The 22,389-nt window shown below is 41.5% G+C and overlaps 3 protein-coding genes across 4 annotated transcripts in view; all 3 read right to left on the bottom strand.

Moving 5' to 3' along the window:
• Nucleotides 1-9,266, bottom strand: part of LOC112252275 (septin-7) — a 39,975-nt gene extending 30,709 nt beyond the window's left edge. For both annotated transcript variants that reach the window (XM_024423369.2, XM_024423370.2), the window contains exon 1: nt 8,925-9,266. In XM_024423369.2, coding sequence (XP_024279137.1) covers nt 8,925-8,963 — 39 coding nt within the window. In that variant the 5' untranslated portion in view covers nt 8,964-9,266. The remainder of the gene's footprint in view (nt 1-8,924) is intronic.
• A 2,448-nt stretch (nt 9,267-11,714) lies between these two features.
• Nucleotides 11,715-13,325, bottom strand: LOC112253332 (C-C motif chemokine 4). The gene is made up of 3 exons (XM_024425330.1): nt 13,179-13,325; nt 12,846-12,966; nt 11,715-12,269 (listed from the first exon to the last, which is right to left on the bottom strand). The coding sequence occupies exons 1-3, from the start codon at nt 13,246-13,248 to the stop codon at nt 12,155-12,157; spliced, it is 306 nt and encodes a 101-aa protein (XP_024281098.1). The 5' UTR covers nt 13,249-13,325; the 3' UTR covers nt 11,715-12,154.
• An 8,469-nt stretch (nt 13,326-21,794) lies between these two features.
• Nucleotides 21,795-22,389, bottom strand: part of LOC112252274 (sphingomyelin phosphodiesterase 3) — a 39,078-nt gene continuing 38,483 nt past the window's right edge. The window contains exon 8 of the mRNA XM_042323101.1: nt 21,795-22,377. Coding sequence (XP_042179035.1) covers nt 22,276-22,377 — 102 coding nt within the window. The 3' untranslated portion in view covers nt 21,795-22,275. The remainder of the gene's footprint in view (nt 22,378-22,389) is intronic.

Below are 22,389 nucleotides of genomic sequence, written 5' to 3'. Positions count from 1 at the left end.
CGTCCGCATAAGCCGTTTCATTGCAGTTGCCATCTGCTTTACAGAGCCAATAACTCCACTTGAATTATTCAATGGATATTTTTGGTACAAAGGTGATAACGAAGGGGGGAAAAAATTGTGTGTGGGGGGGGTTCAAATTGGACTTCTCTACAGGGACGTCTATGGGAATTGTTTTCTGGGCTCGCCGTCAACTAATCTGCAATACCGAAAGTGTCCTCTGACCACAGTGAGCGTGCTTCTATACCGGAACCCTGCACTAAAGACGGGACAGCCAGGTACTTGTGCGGATGAGTCCATGTCTGCGGTAACATGGACTCTTAAAACTTCTTAGGGCTAGGACCCTTTTTTCTCTCAATTTCTGCATGAATAACGTGCCCAAAGTAAACTGCCTGTTGCTCAGGCCCTGAAGCCAGGATAAATATAAAATTGGTACCATTGGAAAGACAACACGTTGACGTTTCTAAAAATGTAAATAATGCAGGAGAATATAACACAATTGATATGGTAGGAGAAAATCCAAAGAAAAACCAACCAGATCTTTTTTTTTTGGGAGAGCCCATGCTCTTACAAATGGAAAGTATAGGGGCATACTGAATTCTAGCTCCCAGGATGCAATTTCTATGGCTTCCACAGGGTGTCAGCAGTCTATATTCAAGGTTTCAGGCTTGTAACTTCCAAAATGAATAAAAATATCAGTTTTAGTACAGGGACACAGTCTTGGAATTTCGTGTATGCGCACGCGATGAAGACCTGCTAAAAATTGGTTTCCTATTGAACATACTTCTTTCCTTAAGAAATCTGAGGTGTAAATGGAAACATATTTTGACTTGTTGAAACAAAGTTTAGGGGTAGACTTTCGGATTCCTTTCTCTGCATGTTGAACGAGTGGCTTACTCAAATCGATGGCGCCAACTAAACTGACTTTTTGGGATATATAGAAGGATTTTATTTAACAAAAATGACACTACATGACATGTTATAGCTGGGAACATTTGGATAACAAATCAGAGGAAGATTTTCAAATAGTAAGTGAATATTTAAATCGCTTATGAAACCTGTGCTGGTGGAAAAATATTTTGATGTGGGGCGCCGTCCTCAAACAATCGCATGGCCTGCTTTCGCTGTAATGGCTACTGTAAATCGGACAAGGCAGTTAGATTAACACAAATTTAAGCTTTCAACTGATATAAGACACTTGTACACTGCTCAAAAATTAAAGGAACACTAAAATAACACATCCTAGATCTGAATGAATGAAATATTCTTATTAAATACTTTTTTCTTTACATAGTTGAATGTGCTGACAACAAAATCACACAAAAATGATCAATGGAAATCTAATTTATCAACCCATGGAGGTCTGGATTTGGAGTCACACTCAAAATTAAAGTGGAAAACCACACTACAGGCTGATCCAACTTTGATGTAATGTCCTTAAAACAAGTCAAAATGAGGCTCAGTAGTGTGTGTGGCCTCCACGTGCCTGTATGACCTCCCTACAACGCCTGGGCATGATGAGGTGGCTTTAGTCCAGACCTGGACTAAAGCATCCGCCAACTCCTGGACAGTCTGTGGTGCAAAGTGGCGTTGGTGGATGGAGCGAGACATGATGTCCCAGATGTGCTCAATTGGATTCAGGTCTGGGGAACGGGCGGGCCAGTCCATAGCATCAATGCCTTCCTCTTGCTGGAACTGCTGACACACTCCAGCCACATGAGGTCTAGCATTGTCTTACATTAGGAGGAACCCAGGGCCAACCGCACCAGCATATGGTCTCACAAGGGGTCGGAGGATCTCATCTCGGTATCTAATGGCAGTCAGGCCACCTCTGGCAAGCACATGGAGGGCTGTGTGGCCCCCCAAAGAAATGCCACCCCACACCATGACTGACCCACTGCCAAACCGGTCATGCTGGAGGATGTTGCAGGCAGCAGAACGTTCTCCACAGCGTCTCCAGACTCTGTCACGTCTGTCACGTGCTCAGTGTGAACCTGCTTTCATCTGTGAAGAGCACAGGGCGCCAGTTGCGAATTTGCCAATCTTGGTGTTCTCTGGCAAATGCCAAACGTCCTGCACGGTGTTGGGCTGTAAGCACAACCCCCACCTGTGGACGTCGGGCCCTCATACCACCCTCATTGAGTCTGTTTCTGACCGATTGAGCAGACACATGCACATTTGTGGCCTGCTGGAGGTCTTTTGCAGGGCTCTGGCAGTGCTCCTCCTACTCCTCCTTGCACAAAGGCGGAGGTAGCGGTCCTGCTGCTGGGTTGTTGCCCTCTACGGCCTCCTCCACGTCTCCTGATGTACTGGCCTGTCTCCTGGTAGCGCCTCCATGCTCTGGACACTACGCTGACAGACACAGCAAACCTTCTTGCCACAGCTCGCATTGATGTGCCATCCTGGATGATCTGCACTAACTGAGTCACTTGTGTGGATTGTAGACTCCGTCTCATGCTACCACTAGAGTGAAAGCACCACTCCTTTATTGGGCGTGTCTTGCTAATTGCCTATAATTTCCACCTGTTGTCTATTCCATTTGCACAACAGCATGTGAAATTTATTGTCAATCAGTGTTGCTTCCTAAGTGGAAAGTTTGATTTCACAGAAGTGTGATTGACTTGGAGTTACATTGTGTTGTTTAAGTGTTCCCTTTATTTTTTTTGAGCAGTGTATGTACCTAAATGTTTAAAATCCATAATTTTTATGATTACTTATTTGAATTATGCAACCTCCAGTTTCACCAAAAGTTGTCCCGCTAGCGGGACCCCTAGCCCTATTAACATAGCTTATTGATGAGCTTTGAGGGCACTAAGGACCCTGGGACTAAACACCTCCCTCTGCAACTGGATCCTGGACTTCCTGACGGCCCGCCATAGGGGGTAAGGGTAGGTAACAACACATCCGCCACGCTGATCTTTAACATGGGGGCCCCTCAGGGGTACGTGCTCAGTCCCCTCCTGTACTCCCTGTTCGCTCGTGACTGAACGGCCAGGCACGACTCCAACACCATCATTCAATTTGCCGATGACACAACAGTGGTAGGCCTGATCACCGACAAAACAACGAGACAGCCTATAAGGAGGAGGTCAGAGACCTGGCCGTTGTGGTGCCAGGACAACAACCTCTCCCTCAACGTGATCAAGACTAAGGAGATGATTGTGAACTACAGAAAAGAGGACTGAGCACGCCCCCATTCTCATCAACGGGGCTGCAGTGGAGCAGGTTGAGAGCTTCAAGTTCCTTGGTGTCCACATCACCAACATGGTTCAAACGCACCAAGATAGTCAGGAAGAGGGCACGATAAAACCTATTCCCCATCAGGAGACTGAAAAGATTTGGCATGGGTTCTCAGATCTTCAAAAGGTTCTACAGGTGCCCCATTGAGAGCATCCTGGCTGGTTGCATCACTACCTGGTATGGCAACTGCTTGGCCTCCGACCGCAAGGCACTACAGAGGGTAGTGCGTCCTGCCCAGTGCATCACTGGGGCCAAGCTTCCTGCCATCCAGGAACCCTATACCAGGCGGTGTCAGAGGAAGGCCCTAACAATTGTCAAAAAGACTCCAGACTAGAGGTCGACCGATTAATTAGGGCCGATTTGAAGATTTCATAACAATTGGAAATCTGTATTTTTGGACACCGATTTGGCCGTTTTTTTTAAGTTTTTTTTTTTTACACCTTTATTTAATCTTTATTTAACTAGGCAAGTCAGTTAAGAACACATTATTATTTTCAATGACGGCCTAGGAACGGTGGGTTAACTGCCTTGTTCAGGGGCAGAATGACAGATTTTTACCTTGTCAGCTCAGGGATTCAATCTTGCAATCTTACAGTTAACTAGTCCAACGCTCTAACCACCTGATTACATTGCACTCCACGAGGAGCCTGCCTGTTACGCGAATGCAGTAAGCCAAGGTAAGTTGCTAGCTAGCATTAAACTTTATCTTAAAAAAAAAACAATCAATCATAATCACTAGTGATATTACTAGTTTATCTAGCGTGTCCTGCGTTGCATATAATTGATGCGGTGCGTATTCGCGAAAAAGGACTGTCGTTGCTCCAATATGTACCTAACCATAAACATCCATGCCTTTCTTAAAATCAATACACAGAAGTATATATTTTTAAACCTGCATATTTAGCTAAAAGAAATCCAGGTTAGCAGGCAATATTAACCAGGTGAAACTGTGTCACTTTTCTTGCGTTCATTGCATGCAGAGTCAGTGTATATGCAACAGTTTGGACCGCCTAATTTTCCAGAACTTTACGTAATTATGACATAACATTGAAGGTAGTGCAATGTAACAGGAATATTTAGACTTATGGATGCCACCCGTTAGATGAAATACGGAACGGTTCCGTATTTCACTGAAAGAATAAAAGTCTTGTTTTCGAGATTATAGTTTCCGGATTCTACCATATTAATGACCTAACGCTCGTATTTCTGTATGTTATTATGTAATAACTAAGTCTAGGATTTGATAGAGCAGTCTGACTGAACGATGGTAGGCAGCAGCAGGCTCGTAAGCATTCATTCAAACAACACTTTCGTGCATTTTCTTCCAGCAGCTCTTCGCTGTGCTTCAAGCATTGAGCTGTTATGACTGTTTATCAACTCCCGAGATTAGGCTGGTGTAACCGATGTGAAATTGCCAACTAGTTAGCGGGGTGCGCTCTAATAGCGTTTCAAACGTCACTCGCTGAGACTTGGAGTAGCCGCAGCTTTTGTGGAGCAATGGGTAACGCTGCTTCGAGGGTGGCTGCTGTCGATGTGTTCCTGGTTTGAGCGAGGAGAGGGATGGAAGCTATACTGTTACACTGGCAATAGTAAAGTGCCTATAAGAACATCCAATAGTCAAAGGTTAATGAAATACAAATGGTATAGAGATAAATAGTCCTATAATTCCTAGAATAACTAAAACTTCTTACCTGGGAATATTGAAGACTCATGTTAAAAGGAACCACCAGCTTTCATATGTTCTCATGTTCTGAGCAAGGAACTTGAACGTTAGCTTTCTTACATGGCATATATTGCACTTTAACTTTCTTCTCCAACACTTTGTTTTTGCATTATTTAAACCAAATGGAACATGTTTCATTATTTATTTGAGGCTAAATTGATTTTATTTATGTATTAAGTTAAAATAAGTGTGCATTCAATATTGTTGTAATTGTCATAAATGTTTTATTTTTATTTTTATATATTTTATAATCGGTATCTGCTTTTTTTTGGGTCCTCCAATAAATCGGTATCGGCATTGAAAAATCATAATTGGTCGACCTCCACTCCAGACACATCTGCTACCACACAGCAAGTGGTACCGAAGCCCCACATCTAGGTCTAAGAGGCTTCTAAACAGCTTCTACCCCCAAGTCATTAAGACTCCTGAACATCTAGTCAAATGGCTAACCAGACTATTTGCATTTGCCCCCCCCCCCTCCCACTCTCTGTTGTCATCTATGCATAGTTGACTCTGTACCGGCACCCCCCTGTATATATTGTTATTTTACTGCAGCTCTTTAATTACTTGTTACTTTTATCTCGTATTCTTATCCACATTTTTTGTTAAAACTGCACAGCTCGTAAGTAAGCATTTCACTGTAAGGTCTACCTGTTGTATTCGGCGCATGTGACTAATAAAATTAGATTTGATATAACAACGTGATGAGATTTTGGTGCTCCTTGCAAGCAAGGTGATTATTCACTCCAAAGAAAAGTGAAAGATAAAATGTACAAAATTTTGTACAAAATTTTATTTAAAAAAAAAAAATGGTGTGCAGGTGAGGATGGAAGCCTAAAAGGGCTAACATGAAAACCACACCACAAATAATTTAAAAAATAGGTTGTTGAAACAGTTAAACAGAACATATTAAGTATAGATGTACAGTTAAAGTCGGAAGTTTACATACACCTTAGCCAAATACATTTAAACTCAGTTTCACAATTGCTGACATTTAATCCTAGTAAAAATTCCCTGTCTTAGGTCAGTTAGGATCACCACTTTATTTTAAGAAAGTGAAATGTCAGAATAATAGAGTGATTTATTTCAGCTTTTATTTCTTTCATCACATTCCCAGTGCGTCAGAAGCTTACATACATACACTCAATTAGTATTTGGTAGCATTGCCTTTAAATTGTTTAATTAGTTGGGTGAATTTTGGCCCATTCCTCCTGACAGAGCTGGTGTAACTGAGTCAGGTTTGTAGGCCTCTTTGCTCGCACACACTTTTTCAGTTCTGCCCACACATTTTCTATAGGATTGAGGTCAGGGCTTTGTGATGGCCACTCCAATACCTTGACTTTGTTGTCCTTAAGCAATTTTGCCACAACTTTGGAAGTATGCTTGGGGTCATTGTCCATTTGGAAGACCCATTTGCGACCAACTTTAACTTCCTGACTGATGTCTTGAGATGTCGCTTCAATATATCCACAACATTTTCCTACCTCATGATGCCATCTATTTTGTGAAGTGCACCAGTCCCTCCTGCAGCAAAGCACCCCCACAACATGATGCTGCCACCCCCGTGCTTCACGGTTGGGATGGTGTTCTGCAAGCCTCCCCCTTTTTCCTCCAAACATAACGATGGTCATTATGGCCAAACAGTTCTATTTTTGTTTCATCAGACCAGAGGACATTTCTCCAGAAAGTATGATCTTTGTCCCCATGTACAGTTGCAAACCGTAGTCTGGCTTTTTTTTATGGCAGTATTGGAGCAGTGGCTTCTTCCTTGCTGAACGGCCTTTCAGGTTAAGTCGATATAGGACTCGTTTTACTGTGGAAAAAGATAGTTTTGTACTGTTTCCTCCAGAATTTTCACAAGGTCCTTTGCTGTTGTTCTGGGATTGATTTGCACTTTTCGCACCAAAGTACGTTCATCTCTAGGAGACAGAACGCGTATCCTTCCTGAGAGGTATGACGGCTGCATGGTCCCATGGTCTTTACTATTGTTTGTACAGATGAACGTGGTACCTTCAGGCGTTTCGAAATTGCTCCCAAGGCTGAACGTGACTTGAGGTCGACAATGTTTTGTCTGAGGTCTTGGCTGATTTCTTTTGATTTTCCCACGATGTCAAGCAAAGAGGCACTGAGTTTGAATGTAGGCCTTGAAATACACCCACAGGTACACCTCCAATTGACTCAAATGATGTCAATTAGCCTATCAGAAAGCCATGACATAATTTTCGGGAATTTCCCAAGCTGTTTAAAGGTATAACTATGGTTTCTTATTAACAAGACATTTGTGGAATGGTTGAAAAACAAGTTTTAATGACTCCAACCTAAATGTATGTAAACTTCCGACTTCAACTGTAGCAAACAAGTCTTTGGTTGCCTAGGCAATGCCCCCTTCCCTGCAGTCAGGAGCGGAGTCAGGAGCGGAGAAAACATGCAGTCAGGAGCGGAGGAGAAAATGTTAGTTTAAAAAAAAAATTTTTTTTTTTGCTATTTAAATGGTAACTATGATAATTTGGCTGACCAATAACTGTCATCCAAAATTCCATGACTGTCACAGACCTACACGTACCAGATGGGTAGCAGCTTGAATTATTGGTGATTTTTTGAAGAGGGAGAGATAGAGATTTGAGGCCTGTGAATAAAGCTGTGTCTGTGGTTCAGAAGAGGCAGTCCAAGTCCATGTGTTGCTCTTTAACCCCCTCTGGATGACATCTGCATTTGATTCTCTGTTGTTTGCCAATGCAAATTTGTCAAATTCTGTTTTTCTGCATATTGAACTGAACATAGGCCTAGTCAAATTTTGATTGAACAAGACCCACTTACAGCCTATAGAGAAATAGTACTGGCGTATTTTTGTAGGCACTAACTACACCATGGTTCGTTGGACAAATCCTATAGGGAAATTTAAGAGTTGTTTTATATATGCTGAAAATAAGGTTTGTGGTAAACACAGGTGTAGGAGATGTTATATGTTTTGTTTAATGAGTTAATCTTTATCATGAAACATCACCCCCCCCACACACACACACACAATGCACATAAAGGCTTCATATTTCATAAAGGTCATGTTAACTGACTGATATCTCAGAACAAAACATATAAGAGCTCCTAAGCCTGTGTTAACCTCAGACCTTATTTTCACCATTTATCCCAAAACCCTATTCGTTCCCTATTAGGAATGGCTAAATGAACCAGAGGTAACTCCTTTTTTTAGGCATACAAATCTGGTGAGCTCTATAGAATGAAATCATCAAAGACTCCACTACATCCAATAACCTTCATCACGTGCGCAAATACAAAATTGCCATATTCATATAGCCTATGGATGTTTCGGGTATCTGCATGGAAACATAAGCCTTTCCTCAGAAATTCCATAGTGCATTCGCAATGTTAGGGTGAGTCTCTCCAAAGCGTTATTATGCATGCATGTCCATGCCTTTCCACGACTGGACGTGGGATGTCATTGGCACTATTCAATTTGATCAGTCGGTGCGTGAGCCGATTTTAAAGCGACCGGTGCACTTCGCAAGAGCAGGTTACAATTGTTACCTTTATAATAAAGACAAAATATCTATACAATGTATGCTGCCTAATACAATGATACAACGCGTAATAACACAACGTAAATGGGTACAACAAAGCGGAGTAGCAGTCGAGATGCTCAAACCTAAGCCAAGGCCTATAATAGAACGTTCATGCGTAGTCTTCCGTTGCCAGAGGCTGGTTTTCTAGTGAATAAGGGAGAATGGAGTCGAACAAACCTACTCAGGCCAAGAGCTATGAAAGAAATCCTAATTTTCGGCTACATTCCTCTTTCTCCTATTGCCTCGGACGATCATGGGGTTTTAACGTTGGATAAGACAACATGGGATGCATTCATAGTATTGGTTTCAATTAATTAATGAAAATATGTGTCCAGTTCACACGAGAGAAAATATCATTGATTTGATGTGATAAGAATAACACTTACTGCAATGCTGGCAACTGCAGATTCTGGTCGTTCGATCATTGTAGTACTACTGTGACACCACCCACCCTAGAGACGAATAGATCAGACATACATTTTTTTTTAAACACGGAACAAAAGCGTCAAGAGACACTGCTTTTAAAAAAGAGCCGTCTTCTTCCTGCAACGCAACGTTTGTATGTAGCCTACTAGTAGCAACAGAACCCTTTTGCCTCTCAACGGGCCCAAATGAATGAAATTGGGTTGGTGGTAGACTATCAACATAGGTTACGACGACTAGTAGAATAGACCGTTGACAAACCGCACAAGTGGGGAAATGTTCGTGTTGCAATCTCGAAAGGCGATTGTCTCCTCCTTTGGAACTACTGTATATGCCTATTGGCTAGAGACAGCTGAAATTGTGATGTCACATCAGATTCGACGGACTACCGAATTCTATTGGTTCTTAATACGAACTGCATTCTTATTCGATGAGGTTTAACGGCGGTTGGCATCCAATGTATGTTACGTTACTGCCACCTACTATACTGGAGTACAACTCCCTTATACTTCCCTTGAAAAAAAAATATAAAAAAATAAACAAATACCCTACCATCTAACATTACACTCACAATATACTTTTTTTATAATAAAAAGAACACCACCCTACTCCACTATTTAAATATATTTAGTCCTATCTCATTCCAACAACCTGAAAGGACGGGACACCACCACTTAATACACCCTGTAACTATTCTGATGTCAAGTCTCACACCCAAATACTTCTCTGCAGCTGCCACCACAACCTCAAGTTTTGGAGACTTTACGTTCCATCCCTGCAGTACAGTTGATAACCACTGCTATAAATGCTAAAAACCCAATCTTACTGAAACACATAACACTTGTTTGTCTATCCCTCTGTACTGATACAGATGTACTACTCACACCACTCCTCTCAGGATCCCTCCCCCTTGACCCATCTTCCTCTACTTTCTTCACTGCCTCAGCATATGACAACTTCTGCACTACTCTAACCCTGGAAACCTGTACCTGCCTCTCTAGCACGGGACATTTCTGATCCCCAGCCCCATGGGCACCGCTACAATCAACACATACCACATACCACTAGTGCCAAGTCTAGGACAACAAGGCTTCTCAACAGTTTTTACCCCTAAGACATAAGACTCCTGAACGGGTAATCAAATGGCTACCCGGACTATTTGCACTATTGGTTAGAGCCTGTAAGTAAGCATTTCACTGTAAGGTGTATTCGGAGCACGTGACAAATAAACTTTGATTTGATTTCCCCAATGCTACACATTCCTTTGTCTCATGCCCTTCTGCACACATCTCACTGTAACAATGTAGTGTCTTCGGCACAAAAGCTCATACAGGATAACTTATATATACTAACATCATTTTGTCGGGTGAAGACTCAACATCAATATTATTGCATTTCCCTACACCCACAAAACATCTGCTAAACATGTGTATGTGACCAATACAATTGGATTTGGTTTGATCAAAACTCAAAAGAACAGACAATGACTCTTCTTTTTCACCACTCACGCCACCCTGTCTGCGTCGCACCAAACAACTAGCATCACAAACACTGGGAATCTTCTTTTTCAGTTGGTCTACGAACTGCATTGTGGTAAGCCGAGCCTTTTATCTTGAATCTGTTACGAATCTTTCATGAAGGTCTTGGACAGACCATCATCTCATAAACGTGCCATTGGATTTGCATTGATCACAGGCCAATATCGCATACATGGCCTCCTGCATTCATATTGTCAACAGGATAATCCAGAAACAACCATGAGTTCATTCCACACGGTCATTCGAGAACACCAGCATGTCTAGTTGTGCTCTTTTGTGACTGTGCATTAGAGCATTAGGATCCAATCAAAATGTATTTGTCACATACGCCGAATACAACATGTCGACCTTACCGTGAAATGCTTACTTACAAGTCCTCAACCAACAATAAGAGTTAAGAAAAATAAGAGTTAAGAAAATGTTTATAAAATGTTTATATATATATATATATATATATATATATATATATATATATATATATATATATATATATATATATATATATATATATATATATATATATGTTTAAAATAACATAAACATAATAACATAAATGAGCAACAAAAAAATAAGGGTAATGAGGCTATATACCTATATACAGGGGGTACCGGTACCAGGTCAATGTGCGGAGGTACAGGTTAGTCGAGGTAATTTACGTAATATGTACATGTAGGTGGGGGGGTCAATGCAAATAGTCCGGGTAGCCATTTGATTAGCTGTTCTACAGTCTTATGGCTTGGGGGTAGAAGCTGTTAAGAAGCTTCTTAGACCTAGACTTGGTGCTCCAGTACTGCTTGCCATGCGGATGAGGCAATGACACACACACACACACACACACACACACACACACACACACACACACACACACACACACACACACACACACACACACACACACACACACACACACACACACACACACACACACACACACACACACACACACACACACACACACACACACACACACTATGAGCCTATGACTGATACAATAGTTAGGAATCCACCACTACAGTTCATTTACAGGTAATATATCAGCTTACGAATGAGCTGGCCAGTGAAACTGTCATGTTCTTCACGCTGAGACAGTTTGACACACTTACACAATTGATTGCATCTGAATATTCATTGTGGTTTAGAGATGTTTTACAGTCCTGTTTAATCAGGTAAGCATTAAAACAGAGAGCGAGGCATTGAAACCAACAAATTATTTGTCTACATGCATTTTAATGAATTGAAGGCAGTAAAACAGAATATAGGCCTATATCCTACAATTCAGTAATCAAGAATACTTAAATGTAACATAACCTGGAACTACACTCAAACTCTACACAATTATGTGTTTTACGGATGTGTGTATCGAATTTAATTTAAAAAATAAATATTGACAATCGTTCTGTCAAATCAATCTCTGTCATTTGATCACAGGCATCAAATGCTAAAGAGAAAGGTATACAGGCTGCTCACAGTGTTACAGTTATATAGAGATCATCTAGCTTATCTATTTCCCCAGACCCAGGTGGTATTTTGGCTCAGGACCATGACTGCTCTCTCTGAGGCAGATCACTGGCCATGTCCTTGTGAAATAGAGGTACAAAAGAGGTTCTGAAGGATTTGCTTTGATGCTGACGCAGCTGACGGTCCGATCACCATGGTTACAGGAGTGGTGTCTGCTCCCCAGACTTCTTGCTGTCCAGGAAGTTGATGTAGTCCTTGACCCATCTGTCTGAGGACCTGGCACACACCTGTCGCCCCGCCTGAGTCTTAAACCTGGACAAAGAAAAACAGGGTTATTAGCACAGCATAACAGCAACAACACCGCATAGGGACAATCGCATGCAAGACATCCTAGGCTCACTCATGACTTATGACATCCTGTTTTAGATCTATGTTAGATTTTTAACCTAGTTTTAGATGATGATGTCAGAGGACTTTTGTTCTCGTTTTTAAAGGAAAATGCATGACGACGTGAAAGTGAGGTAGGTAAAGTTGATCACAGGAAAGAGGAACACATTCTGGGTTTTTACAACAAAGGGATCGTCATCAAAAAGAAGAAGCTCGCTCTCTCTCTTTGTGGAGCGGTCTCTTACACTGATTTCTTTGAGGATTTGGACCACGAATGCCAATCATTCCCTGTCAGTCCTATAACTATCCCAGTTGCAGTATGATTGAATCAATGGCTCTCTGTCTGTCTGACACCTGTAATATTATAACATAACACTTTTCTTTGATTCTTTCAGTACCTTGAGTGTTCGGTTCACACTAACTTAGAAATCACTCTCATGCACTAATCGCCACATGTCCACTCTCAGACAGTAACAGCTAAATAACAGTAAGGTTACTCACAGAATGGCTGGGTTGGAGCACTGCTGGCTGGTCTTGGTGTAACCCACCACTCTACCTCTTGGTATCTGACGATCAGCAAAGGTAAAACAACATTTCTTCGGTCCGCTTGCCATACGCAGGCCTAGACAACACACAGAACACACACTTATAGGTCAGATTGGGACACACACACACACACACACACACACACACACACACACACACACACACACACACACACACACACACACACACACACACACACACACACACACACACACACACACACACACACACACACACACACTCAAAAATACGAGCAAAAATACAAACATTACAGTTATAGTCGCTTACCTTCGGTAAAAGTGATGGCACTGAGTACCAGAACAAGCGCAGACAGCATAGCAAGACGAGGGGTGAACATGCTGGCTTAGAGTTGGTACAGGTAGGGTGGAGAGTGAATGAGGAGTAAAGTGTTGTGACTTCAGGTGTCAAGCTTTATTCTCTGCGTTGTTGTGGTGTACAGAGGACCAGTCTTTATACTATAAAGGTGGAGTTAGGGGGAGACCCAGACAAGGGTCTCCCCCTAACGATTGTCTCGGTCAGGTTTTTCCCATCTAATTGTTAAACATTTAAGTCGTGTGCATTTGAGTGTGTGTCATACCATACATCAGTGTCATGATTCTTCTATGACGTGACTGTATTTCACTTCTCTTTTTCAGCATTGGGTTTTACATCAGAAGTATACATATGATTGTGAATTCATAATGAAGAAAAGCCCAGGTGGGATTTTTAGATTCTATTCATCTGTTCATCAACAAAAAATATTCTTAGAGTTATTGAAACTTAGAGAAGGAGAGTTTGTACTTAGTGACTTAGTACATGAGATTTATATACTGGACGTAGTCTATAATATACTGTACATATAGCTGTGTGATGTACAATAGCTCAGTATTTTGTTATTTATTTTATACAGTCATTTCTGTTCATCTTTATCAAGGGTGTCAATAATTGTGGGCGCAACTGTACATACAGAGCATTAAGAAAGTATTCAGACCCTTTGACTTATTCCACATTATGTTACGTTACAGCCTCATTCTAAAATTGATTTAATTGTTTTTTTCCCTTCAATCTAAATACAACATCCCATAATGACAAAGAAAAAACAGGTTTTTAGATTTTTTTGCTAATTAATAAAAATAAATACATATAAATATCACATTTACGTAAGTATTCAGACCCTTTACTCAGTACTTTGTTGAAGCACAGGAGCGATTACAGCCTCGAGACTTCTTGGGTTTGACGCTACAAGGTTGGCACACCTGTATTTGGGGAGTTTCTCCCATTGTTCTCTGCAGATCCTCTCAAGCTCTGTTAGGTTGGATGGGGAGCGTCCCTGCACAGCAATTTTCAGGTCTCTCCAGAGATGCTCGATCGGGTTCATGTCTGAGCTCTGGTTGGGCCACTCAAGGACATTCAGAGACTTGTCCCAAAGCCACTCTTGCGTTGTCTTCGCTGTGTGCTTAGGGTCGTTGTCCTGTTGGAAGGTGAACCTTCGCCCCAGTCTGAGGTAGGAGTGCTCTGGAGCAGGTTTTCATCAAGGACCTCTCTGTAATTTGAAAGTCCTTTAGGTGCCTTTTGGCAAACTCGAAGCGGGCTATCATGTGCCTTTTACTGAGCACTGTCAGAGTGACCATCGGTTTCCTGGTCACCTCTCTTCTCCACCGACTGCTCAGTTTGGCCTGGTGGACAGCTCTAGGAAGAGTCTTTGGTGGTTCCAAACTTCTTCCATTTAAGGCCATTGTGTTCTTGGGGACCTTCAATGCTGCAGAATTTATTTGGTACCCTTCCCCAGATCTGTGCCTTGACACAATCCTGTCTCTGAGCTCTATGGACAATTCTTTCGACCTCGTGGCTTGGTTTTTGCTCTGGCATGCACTGTCAACTGTTGGACCTTATATAGACATGTGTGTGTCTTTCCAAATCATGTCCAATCAATTGAATTTACCACAGGTGGACCAATCAAGTTGTAGAAACATCTCAAGGATGATCAATGGAAACAGGATGCACCTGAGCATCATTTCGAGTCTCATAGCAAAGGGTCTGAATACTTATGTAAATAAGGTATTACTGCTTTTTGTTCTTAATACATTTGCAAAAATGTCTAAAAAACAGTTTTTGCTTCGTCATAATGGGGTATTGTGTGTGTATATGGATCAATTTTAGTATAAGGCTGTAACGTCAAATTTTTGGGAAAAAGTCAAGGGGCCTGAATACTTTGCAAATGCTCTGTATGCATGTAGCTCTGTGACATACAGTATATTCTGGTATGTACATTTTACCCAAGCAGGTGATTTCCCCTCTTTATTAAAAGTCATACTATTACTGTTTTTTTAAACTGTGGTTCTAGTCATGCATGTCAACGTCTTTAGTATAGAATGCATCGTGGCCGTTGGCACAAATTCACTGTATTCATGATTGAATATTGCCATTATAAATGAGAGTGGCTGTTTATGGTTAACTCATCGGCATATCAGGCATATCATCAAGCTCAAATGAACAATCTAGACCTTGAAATTAGATACAAATTACAAGGCATGTGTAATTGACTAGTTTGGAGGAATGTTATTTGGGGATATTGACCCTTGATTGGTAAAATATGCCAAAATGAAAAGGTGTGTCTTTATGTTTATATTCTTTTGTTTTATGTTTATAGGGAGTCCCCTCGTTGGAGTTTTCAAAAAAGCTCATACAATGGAGTGTTCTACCACTGAAGAGTTATTTGTGGTTCTTCACAAAGTATTCAAGTGTAACATTGAACTCTCCTCTCCCCTGATATTAAAAAGAAGAAGTATATGTCATACGAGGAAAAACCCACAAGGTTTAACTTCCTTGTCACTTTTCTTTCTTTGGTACACAAGTGGTTTCGTTCCTTTCTAAGTCCTATATGCTGTGTAACTAACCACGATTACCTTATGTAACGCCAAGCTTTCATAGAAAGTGAAGCTAATTAAATAACATCAAATATACAGTAACAGTCAAAAGTTTGGACACACCTACTCATTCAAGGGTTTTTCATTCATTTGACTATTTTATACATTGTAGAATAATAGTGAAGACATCAAAACTATGAAATAACACATATGGAATCATGTAGTAATAAAAATATATATATAATATATTTGAGATTTTTTAAAGTAGACACCATTTGCCTCGATTGACAGCTTTGCACACTCTTGGCATTCTCTCAACCAGCTTCATGAGGAGGTCACCTGGAATCCATATCAGTTAAGAGGTGTGCCTTGTAAAAGTTCATTTGAGAAATGTCTTTCCTTCTTAATGCATTTGAGCCAATCAGTTGTGTTGTGACAAGGTAGGGGGGGGGGGCTATACAGAAGATAGTCCTGTTTGGTAAAAGACCAAGCCCATATTATGGCAAGAACAGCTCAAATAAGAAAAGAGAAATAACAGTCCATCCTTACTTTAAGACATGAAGGTCAGTCAATGCAAAAACCATCAAGCACTTTGATGAAACGAGCTCTCATGAGGACCTCCACAGGAAATAGACCAAGAGTTACCTCTGATGCAGAGGATAAGTTCATTAGAGTTACCAGCCTTAGAAATGGCTGCCCAAATAAATGCTTCACATAGTTCAAGTAACAGACACATCTCAACATCATCTGTTCAGAGGAGACTGTGTGAATCAGGCCTTCATGGTCAAATTGCTTCAAATAAACAACTTCTAAGGACACCAATAAAAAGAAGAGACTTGCTTGGGCCAAGAAACACAAGCAATGAACATTAGACCGGTGGAAATCTGTCCTTTGGTCTGATGAGTCCAAATTTGACATTTTTGGATCCAACCACCGTATCTTTGTGAGAAGCAGAGTAGGTGAACGGATGATCTCCGCTTGTGTGGTTCCCAACATGAAGCATGGAGAAGGAGGTGTGATGGCGTGGGGGTGCTTTGCTGGTGACACTGTACAGTATGTTATTTATTTAGAAAACAAGGCACACTTAACCAGCATGGCTACTACCGCATTCTGCAGCGATACGCCATCCCATCTGGTTTGCGCTTTGTGGGACGTTCACTTGTTTTTCAACAGGACAATGACCCAACACACCTACAGGCTGTGTAAGAGCTATTTGACCAAGGAGGAGAGTGATGGGTGCTGCATCAGATGACCGGGCCTCCACAATCACCCGACCTCAACCCAATTGAGATGGTTTGGTATGAGTTGGACCGCAGAGTGAAGGAAAACCAGCCAACAAGAGCTCAGGATATGTGGAAACTCCTTCAAGACTCTTGGAAAAGCATTCCAGGTGAAGCTGGTTGAGAGAATGCCAAGAGTGTGCAAAGCTGTCATCAAGGCAAAGGGTGGCTACTTTGAAGAAACTGAAGTGTAAAATATATTTTTATTTGTTTAACACTTTTTTGGTTACTACATGATTCAAATATGTGTTATTTCATAGTGTTAATGTCTTTACTATTATTCTACATTGTAGAAAACAGTAAAAATAAAGAACAACTCTTGAATGAGTAGGTTTGTCCAAACTTTTGACTGGTACTGTATACCTGCATATCCCAACTCCCTCCTGAGACACCCTCGGAGAGTGGGTCACTGCCAGGGTCAGCCATTATCAATGGTGACCCTGGCGCAATTAGGGTTAACTGCCTCGCTGAAGGACACATCGACAGATTCTTCACCTTGTCAGCTTGGGGATTTGAACTAGCAACCTTTCCGTTACTAACCGCTAGGCTACCTGCTGCCCAGGTGAATATCCTGGTACTGAGTAAAGTTCATGATAGTCCTACATAGTCCTATATACTGTAGAGCTAACCACAATTACCCTTTGTAACGCCAAGCTTTCAAAGACAGTGAAGCTCATTAAATATCATTGAATATACTCTTGAGTGTAAAAAACATTAGGAACATCTTCCTAATATTGAGTGCACCCATTTTCCCCTCAGAACAGCCTCAACTTGTCAGGGCATGGTCTTCACAAGGAGTCAAAAGCCTTCCACAGGGATGCTGGCCCATGTCGACTCCAATGCTTCACACAGTTGTGTCAAGTTGGCTGGATGTCCTTTGGGTAATGGACCATTCTTGATCCACACGGGAAACTGTTGAGCATGAAAAACCCAGCAGTGGTGCCGTTCTCAAACTGGTGTGCCTGGCACCTATTACCATACCCCATTCAAAGGCACTTAAATCTTTTGTCTTTCCCATTCACCCTCTGAATGGCACACATACACAACCCATGTCTCAATGTCTCAAGGCTAAAAAAATCCTTATTTAACCTGTCTCCTTCCCTTCATCTACACTGATTGAAGTGGATTTAACAAGTGACATCAATAAGGAATCATAGCTTTCACCTGGATTCACCTGGTCAGTCGATGTCAAGGAAAGAGCAGGTGGTCCTAATATTTTAAACACTCAGTGTATACCCACACAGTCATAGAAATGACTTGAATCTGCAGACAGCCATTTTGTTTCCATCCTGGCTCTGGGAGAAAGATTGATTGGCGGAAGTTCCATGTAATGTCTAGGTCGGTGTGAGCTGTGGTATGCTGTAGTATGCTGGATTACCCAATGTGATACTGCGATGAATTTTCTATATGAGTGTATTGTTGTTATTCAGAGATATTTACACAACTTGGGGTTAAAAAAATAAACACACACACAGACACACACACACACACACACACACACACAACACACACACACACACACACACACACACACACACACACACACACACACACACACACACACACACACACACACACACACACACACACACACACACACACACACACAGTCCCTTAGTCCCAGACGACACAGAGCGAGACAAGCAGTTTCTCTGGTGTTTTCCACTGGAGGTTTGGCAGAGAATGACTGTTGGTGAATGAGACTACTTTAGACATTCACTCCACACTCAAATTAACACACAAAGAGCCAGCGATTCAAAGGGGGAAAATAATTTTTTTAAAGCAGAAGAAAATAAGCTGTTTGTCGAAGAAGCTTAAAAAGAGGAAGACAATTCCCCGCCACATCACTCAGAAAACAAGGCTTCACCAAAGCAGAATTCCCAGTAAAATGAAATTAAACCCATCTGTAACAGTTATTTTAGAAAACAAAATCAAAACAATAGTAAGGTGATGCATTTTCTGTGGAGAGACTAGAAGCCATTACACACTGCATGCAGCTACAGCAGTTCTGCCTGCCCTTTGACCCCCAATCCCTGACTCACACAGGCCCAACCCCAGAGAGGCTGAGGCATTGGAGAGCCAGACAAGCACAACAGGGATTTTATCTCTGTGAGTTTGTGTACTAAACCAGGGAACTGCAGCATTCTAAATAAGAAACTAGCAGATCGATAAAAAAGATAAACCCTACCAATAATAATAATAATGATAATAATAAAGAGGCTTTAGAGAGTATAAAAGCAACCAGCTGATAACGTTAATAGATGAGTAGAAACTCCAGGTGGGCATACATACAGTACACATAGTACCAGTCAAAAGTTTGGAGACACTGACTCATTCAAGGATTGTTCTTTATTTGTACTATTTTCTACATTGTAGAATAATAGTGAAGACATCAAAATTATGAAATAACACATATGGAATCATGTGGTAACCAAGAAAGTGTTAAACAAATAAAATTATATTTTATTTTTGAGATTCTTCAAAGTAGCCACCCTTTGCCTTGATGACAGCTTTGCACACTCTTGGCATTCTCTCAACCAGCTTCACCTGGAATGCTTTTCCAAGAGTCTTGAAGGAGTTTCCACATATCCTGAGCTCTTGTTGGCTGGTTTTCCTTCACTCTGCGGTCCAACTCATACCAAACCATCTCAATTGGGTTGAGGTCGGGTGATTGTGGAGGCCCGGTCATCTGATGCAGCACCCATCACTCTCCTCCTTGGTCAAATAGCTCTTACACAGCCTGGAGGTGTGTTGGGTCATTGTCCTGTTGGAAAAAAAATGATAGTCTCACTAAGTACAAACCAGATGGGATGGTGTATTGCTGCAGAATGCTGTGGTAGTGTGCCTTGAATTCTAAACAAATCGCTGACAGTGTCACCAGCAAAGCACTCTCACACCATCACACCTCCTCCTCCATGCTTCACGGTGGGAACCACACATGCGGAGATCTTCTGTTCACCTACTCTGCGTCTCAGAAAGACACGGTGGTTGTAAACAAAAATTTCAAATTTGGACTCCAGACCAGAGGACAGATTTCCACCGGTCTAATGTCCATTGCTCGTGTTTCTTGGTCCAAGCAAGTCTCTTCTTCTTATTGGTGTACTTTAGTAGTGGTTTCTTTGCAGCAATTTGGCCACCATTGACCTGATTCATGCAGACTCATCTGAACAGTTGATGTTGAGATGTGTCTGTTACTTGAACTCTGTGAAGCATTTATTTGGGCTGCAATCTGAGGTGCAGTTAACTCTAATAAACTTATCCTTTGCAGCAGAGGTAACTCTGGGTCTTCCTTTCCTGTGGCGGTCCTCATGAGAGCCAGTTTCATCATAGAACTAGATGTTTTTTGCGACTAAAATGTTCCAGATTGACTGACCTTCATGTAATGATGGAAGACCCAGAGTTACCTTCAAGTAATGATGGACTGTCGTTTCTCTTTGCTTATTTGAGCTGTTCTTGTCATAATATGGACTTGGTCTTTAACCAAACAGGGCTGTCTTCTGTATACCATCCCTACCTTGTCACAACACAACTGATTGGCTCAAATGCATTAAGTAAGAAAGAAATTCCACAAATTAACAATGCATATATGTAAGTTGAAATGCATCCCAGGTGACTGCCTCATGAAGCTGGTTGAGAGAATGCCAAGCATGTGTAAAGCTGTCATCAAGGGAAAAGATGGCTACTTTGAAGAATCTCAAATAGAAAATATATTCTGATTTGTTTAACACATTTTTGGTTAATACATGATTTCATTTGTTATTTTATAGTTTTGAAGTCTTCACTATTATTCTACAATGTAGAAAATAGTACAAATAAAGAAAAATCATTGAATGGGTAGGTATGTCCAAACTTTTGAATGGTACTATACTTACATAGCTAGTAAACTACAGAGATATTCTGACTGACCAGGCTTACTCACTGACCAGAAACGAATAATCAGGTGTGTAAACATTCTCCTCTGTTGTGGCCACAACCAGGAATAAGCTTTATAAAAACTGCACCATGCTAAAGGTGGACATGGGGTCATCACATATCCCAAAGCCAGCCCTGCACACATAGGCACATCCCTTATCGTCCTGTGATACAGCCAGCAATAGCAACAGAGTCAATACTATACTGCTAGAACAGGTGAGAGAGTAAAAAGGTGTGATCACAAACAAGGCAGGCAGGAGTGCCGTCTGTGTCTGTAATGTGTGTGTTTGTGGGTATTGGCAGGGTGGCAATTTCATGCAGAAACATTGCATTGGCAGTATTTGAGGTTGTATCGTCAAGGGAACATGCTTATCGCCCTGGAGACCAGGCTTCCAACCTAAACAGTCTCTTATCGAGGGATTGAAGTCTGAAATCCTCATTCCCCTCTCCATGCAGAAACCCCCCCACTTCCCCACCCAGGCCTTCCTAACTATGTTCCTCTTATCTAATCATATCAGGTGTTCCTCACTTCTCAGCTCTGCCAAACAACCTACCAACCAACCTCCACTGAAACATGAGATGCCTGTAAGTGGTGGCCCCAAAAACATCCCTTTTCAGGGATTGTTGGTTTTCATACAACTCCTCCATTATAAATGTAAAGTATTAAATGCAGGTGTTTAAACTCCCTACAAAGATGGTGCAGTGACCATAGAAACCTTTAGAAAGAGTTAGAAAAAAATACATTTTTTGCTGAGGTTCCTTCAATTGACAAGAACAAACACCAACAGAGAAACACAGAGGGCCATAGAAAGCCAGGCTACACTCTAGATTCCATGAGTCATACAAATGTTGCCATTTTTTATCATAGAAATGAAGAACAAAGATTTGACACTTCCAAGCCCAAAAAGTAAAAACATAAAAAGGTCAGACATAAATGAGGCCTAAAAACTAAATACTCCCTAAATACAGGAAATTATTTATAGTAAATCAATCATTGGGACTCCATCATCAGGGAGCTGATAGTCCACGAGGACCAGAGGTGATACAGTACGGTGGCCTGTAGGTGCGTGAGTCAAACTGAAACTGTCTGTGTGTTTAAGTCTTTGGCTCAGTCTCTCAGATCCACATTAGGCACAGTCCAGACCTCTGACACACACAACAACCACTCCTTTCTCTCTCCATCAGGTTCCATCTGGATCACATGATTCCTCTGTATCTGCTCTTCTCTTTCTTCTTCTTTGCATCCATCTTTATTTTCTTTGTCAAGCTCTGTATTTCTCAGACTTGAGTCCCTTTCGTTCTCTCTCTCTCTCTTCCCTCCCCATTCTAAGGTTCCTCCTCTCCCGTGGACACAGCCAGACGCATGGCCACAGACAGGTGGTCAGTGAGGCCGGCTAGCTGGGTGATGAAGCTGAACTCTTCAATGTCCTGCAGGTGGCG

Source organism: Oncorhynchus tshawytscha, linkage group LG06, assembly GCF_018296145.1.
Source record: "Oncorhynchus tshawytscha isolate Ot180627B linkage group LG06, Otsh_v2.0, whole genome shotgun sequence".
Classification (NCBI taxonomy): Eukaryota; Metazoa; Chordata; class Actinopteri; order Salmoniformes; family Salmonidae; genus Oncorhynchus; species Oncorhynchus tshawytscha.
This window is presented reverse-complemented; position numbering and strand designations above follow the sequence as displayed.

Excerpts from the sequence above, each read along its gene's own strand:
- LOC112253332 (XM_024425330.1), bottom strand. The coding sequence starts at position 13,248 with ATGTTCACCCCTCGTCTTGCTATGCTGTCTGCGCTTGTTCTGGTACTC. Across the intron at positions 12,967-13,178 it reads TGCCATCACTTTTACCGAAG|GCCTGCGTATGGCAAGCGGA; the intron begins GTAAGCGACTAT and ends TGTGTTGTCTAG. Across the intron at positions 12,270-12,845 it reads TGCTCCAACCCAGCCATTCT|GTTTAAGACTCAGGCGGGGC; the intron begins GTGAGTAACCTT and ends TTCTTTGTCCAG.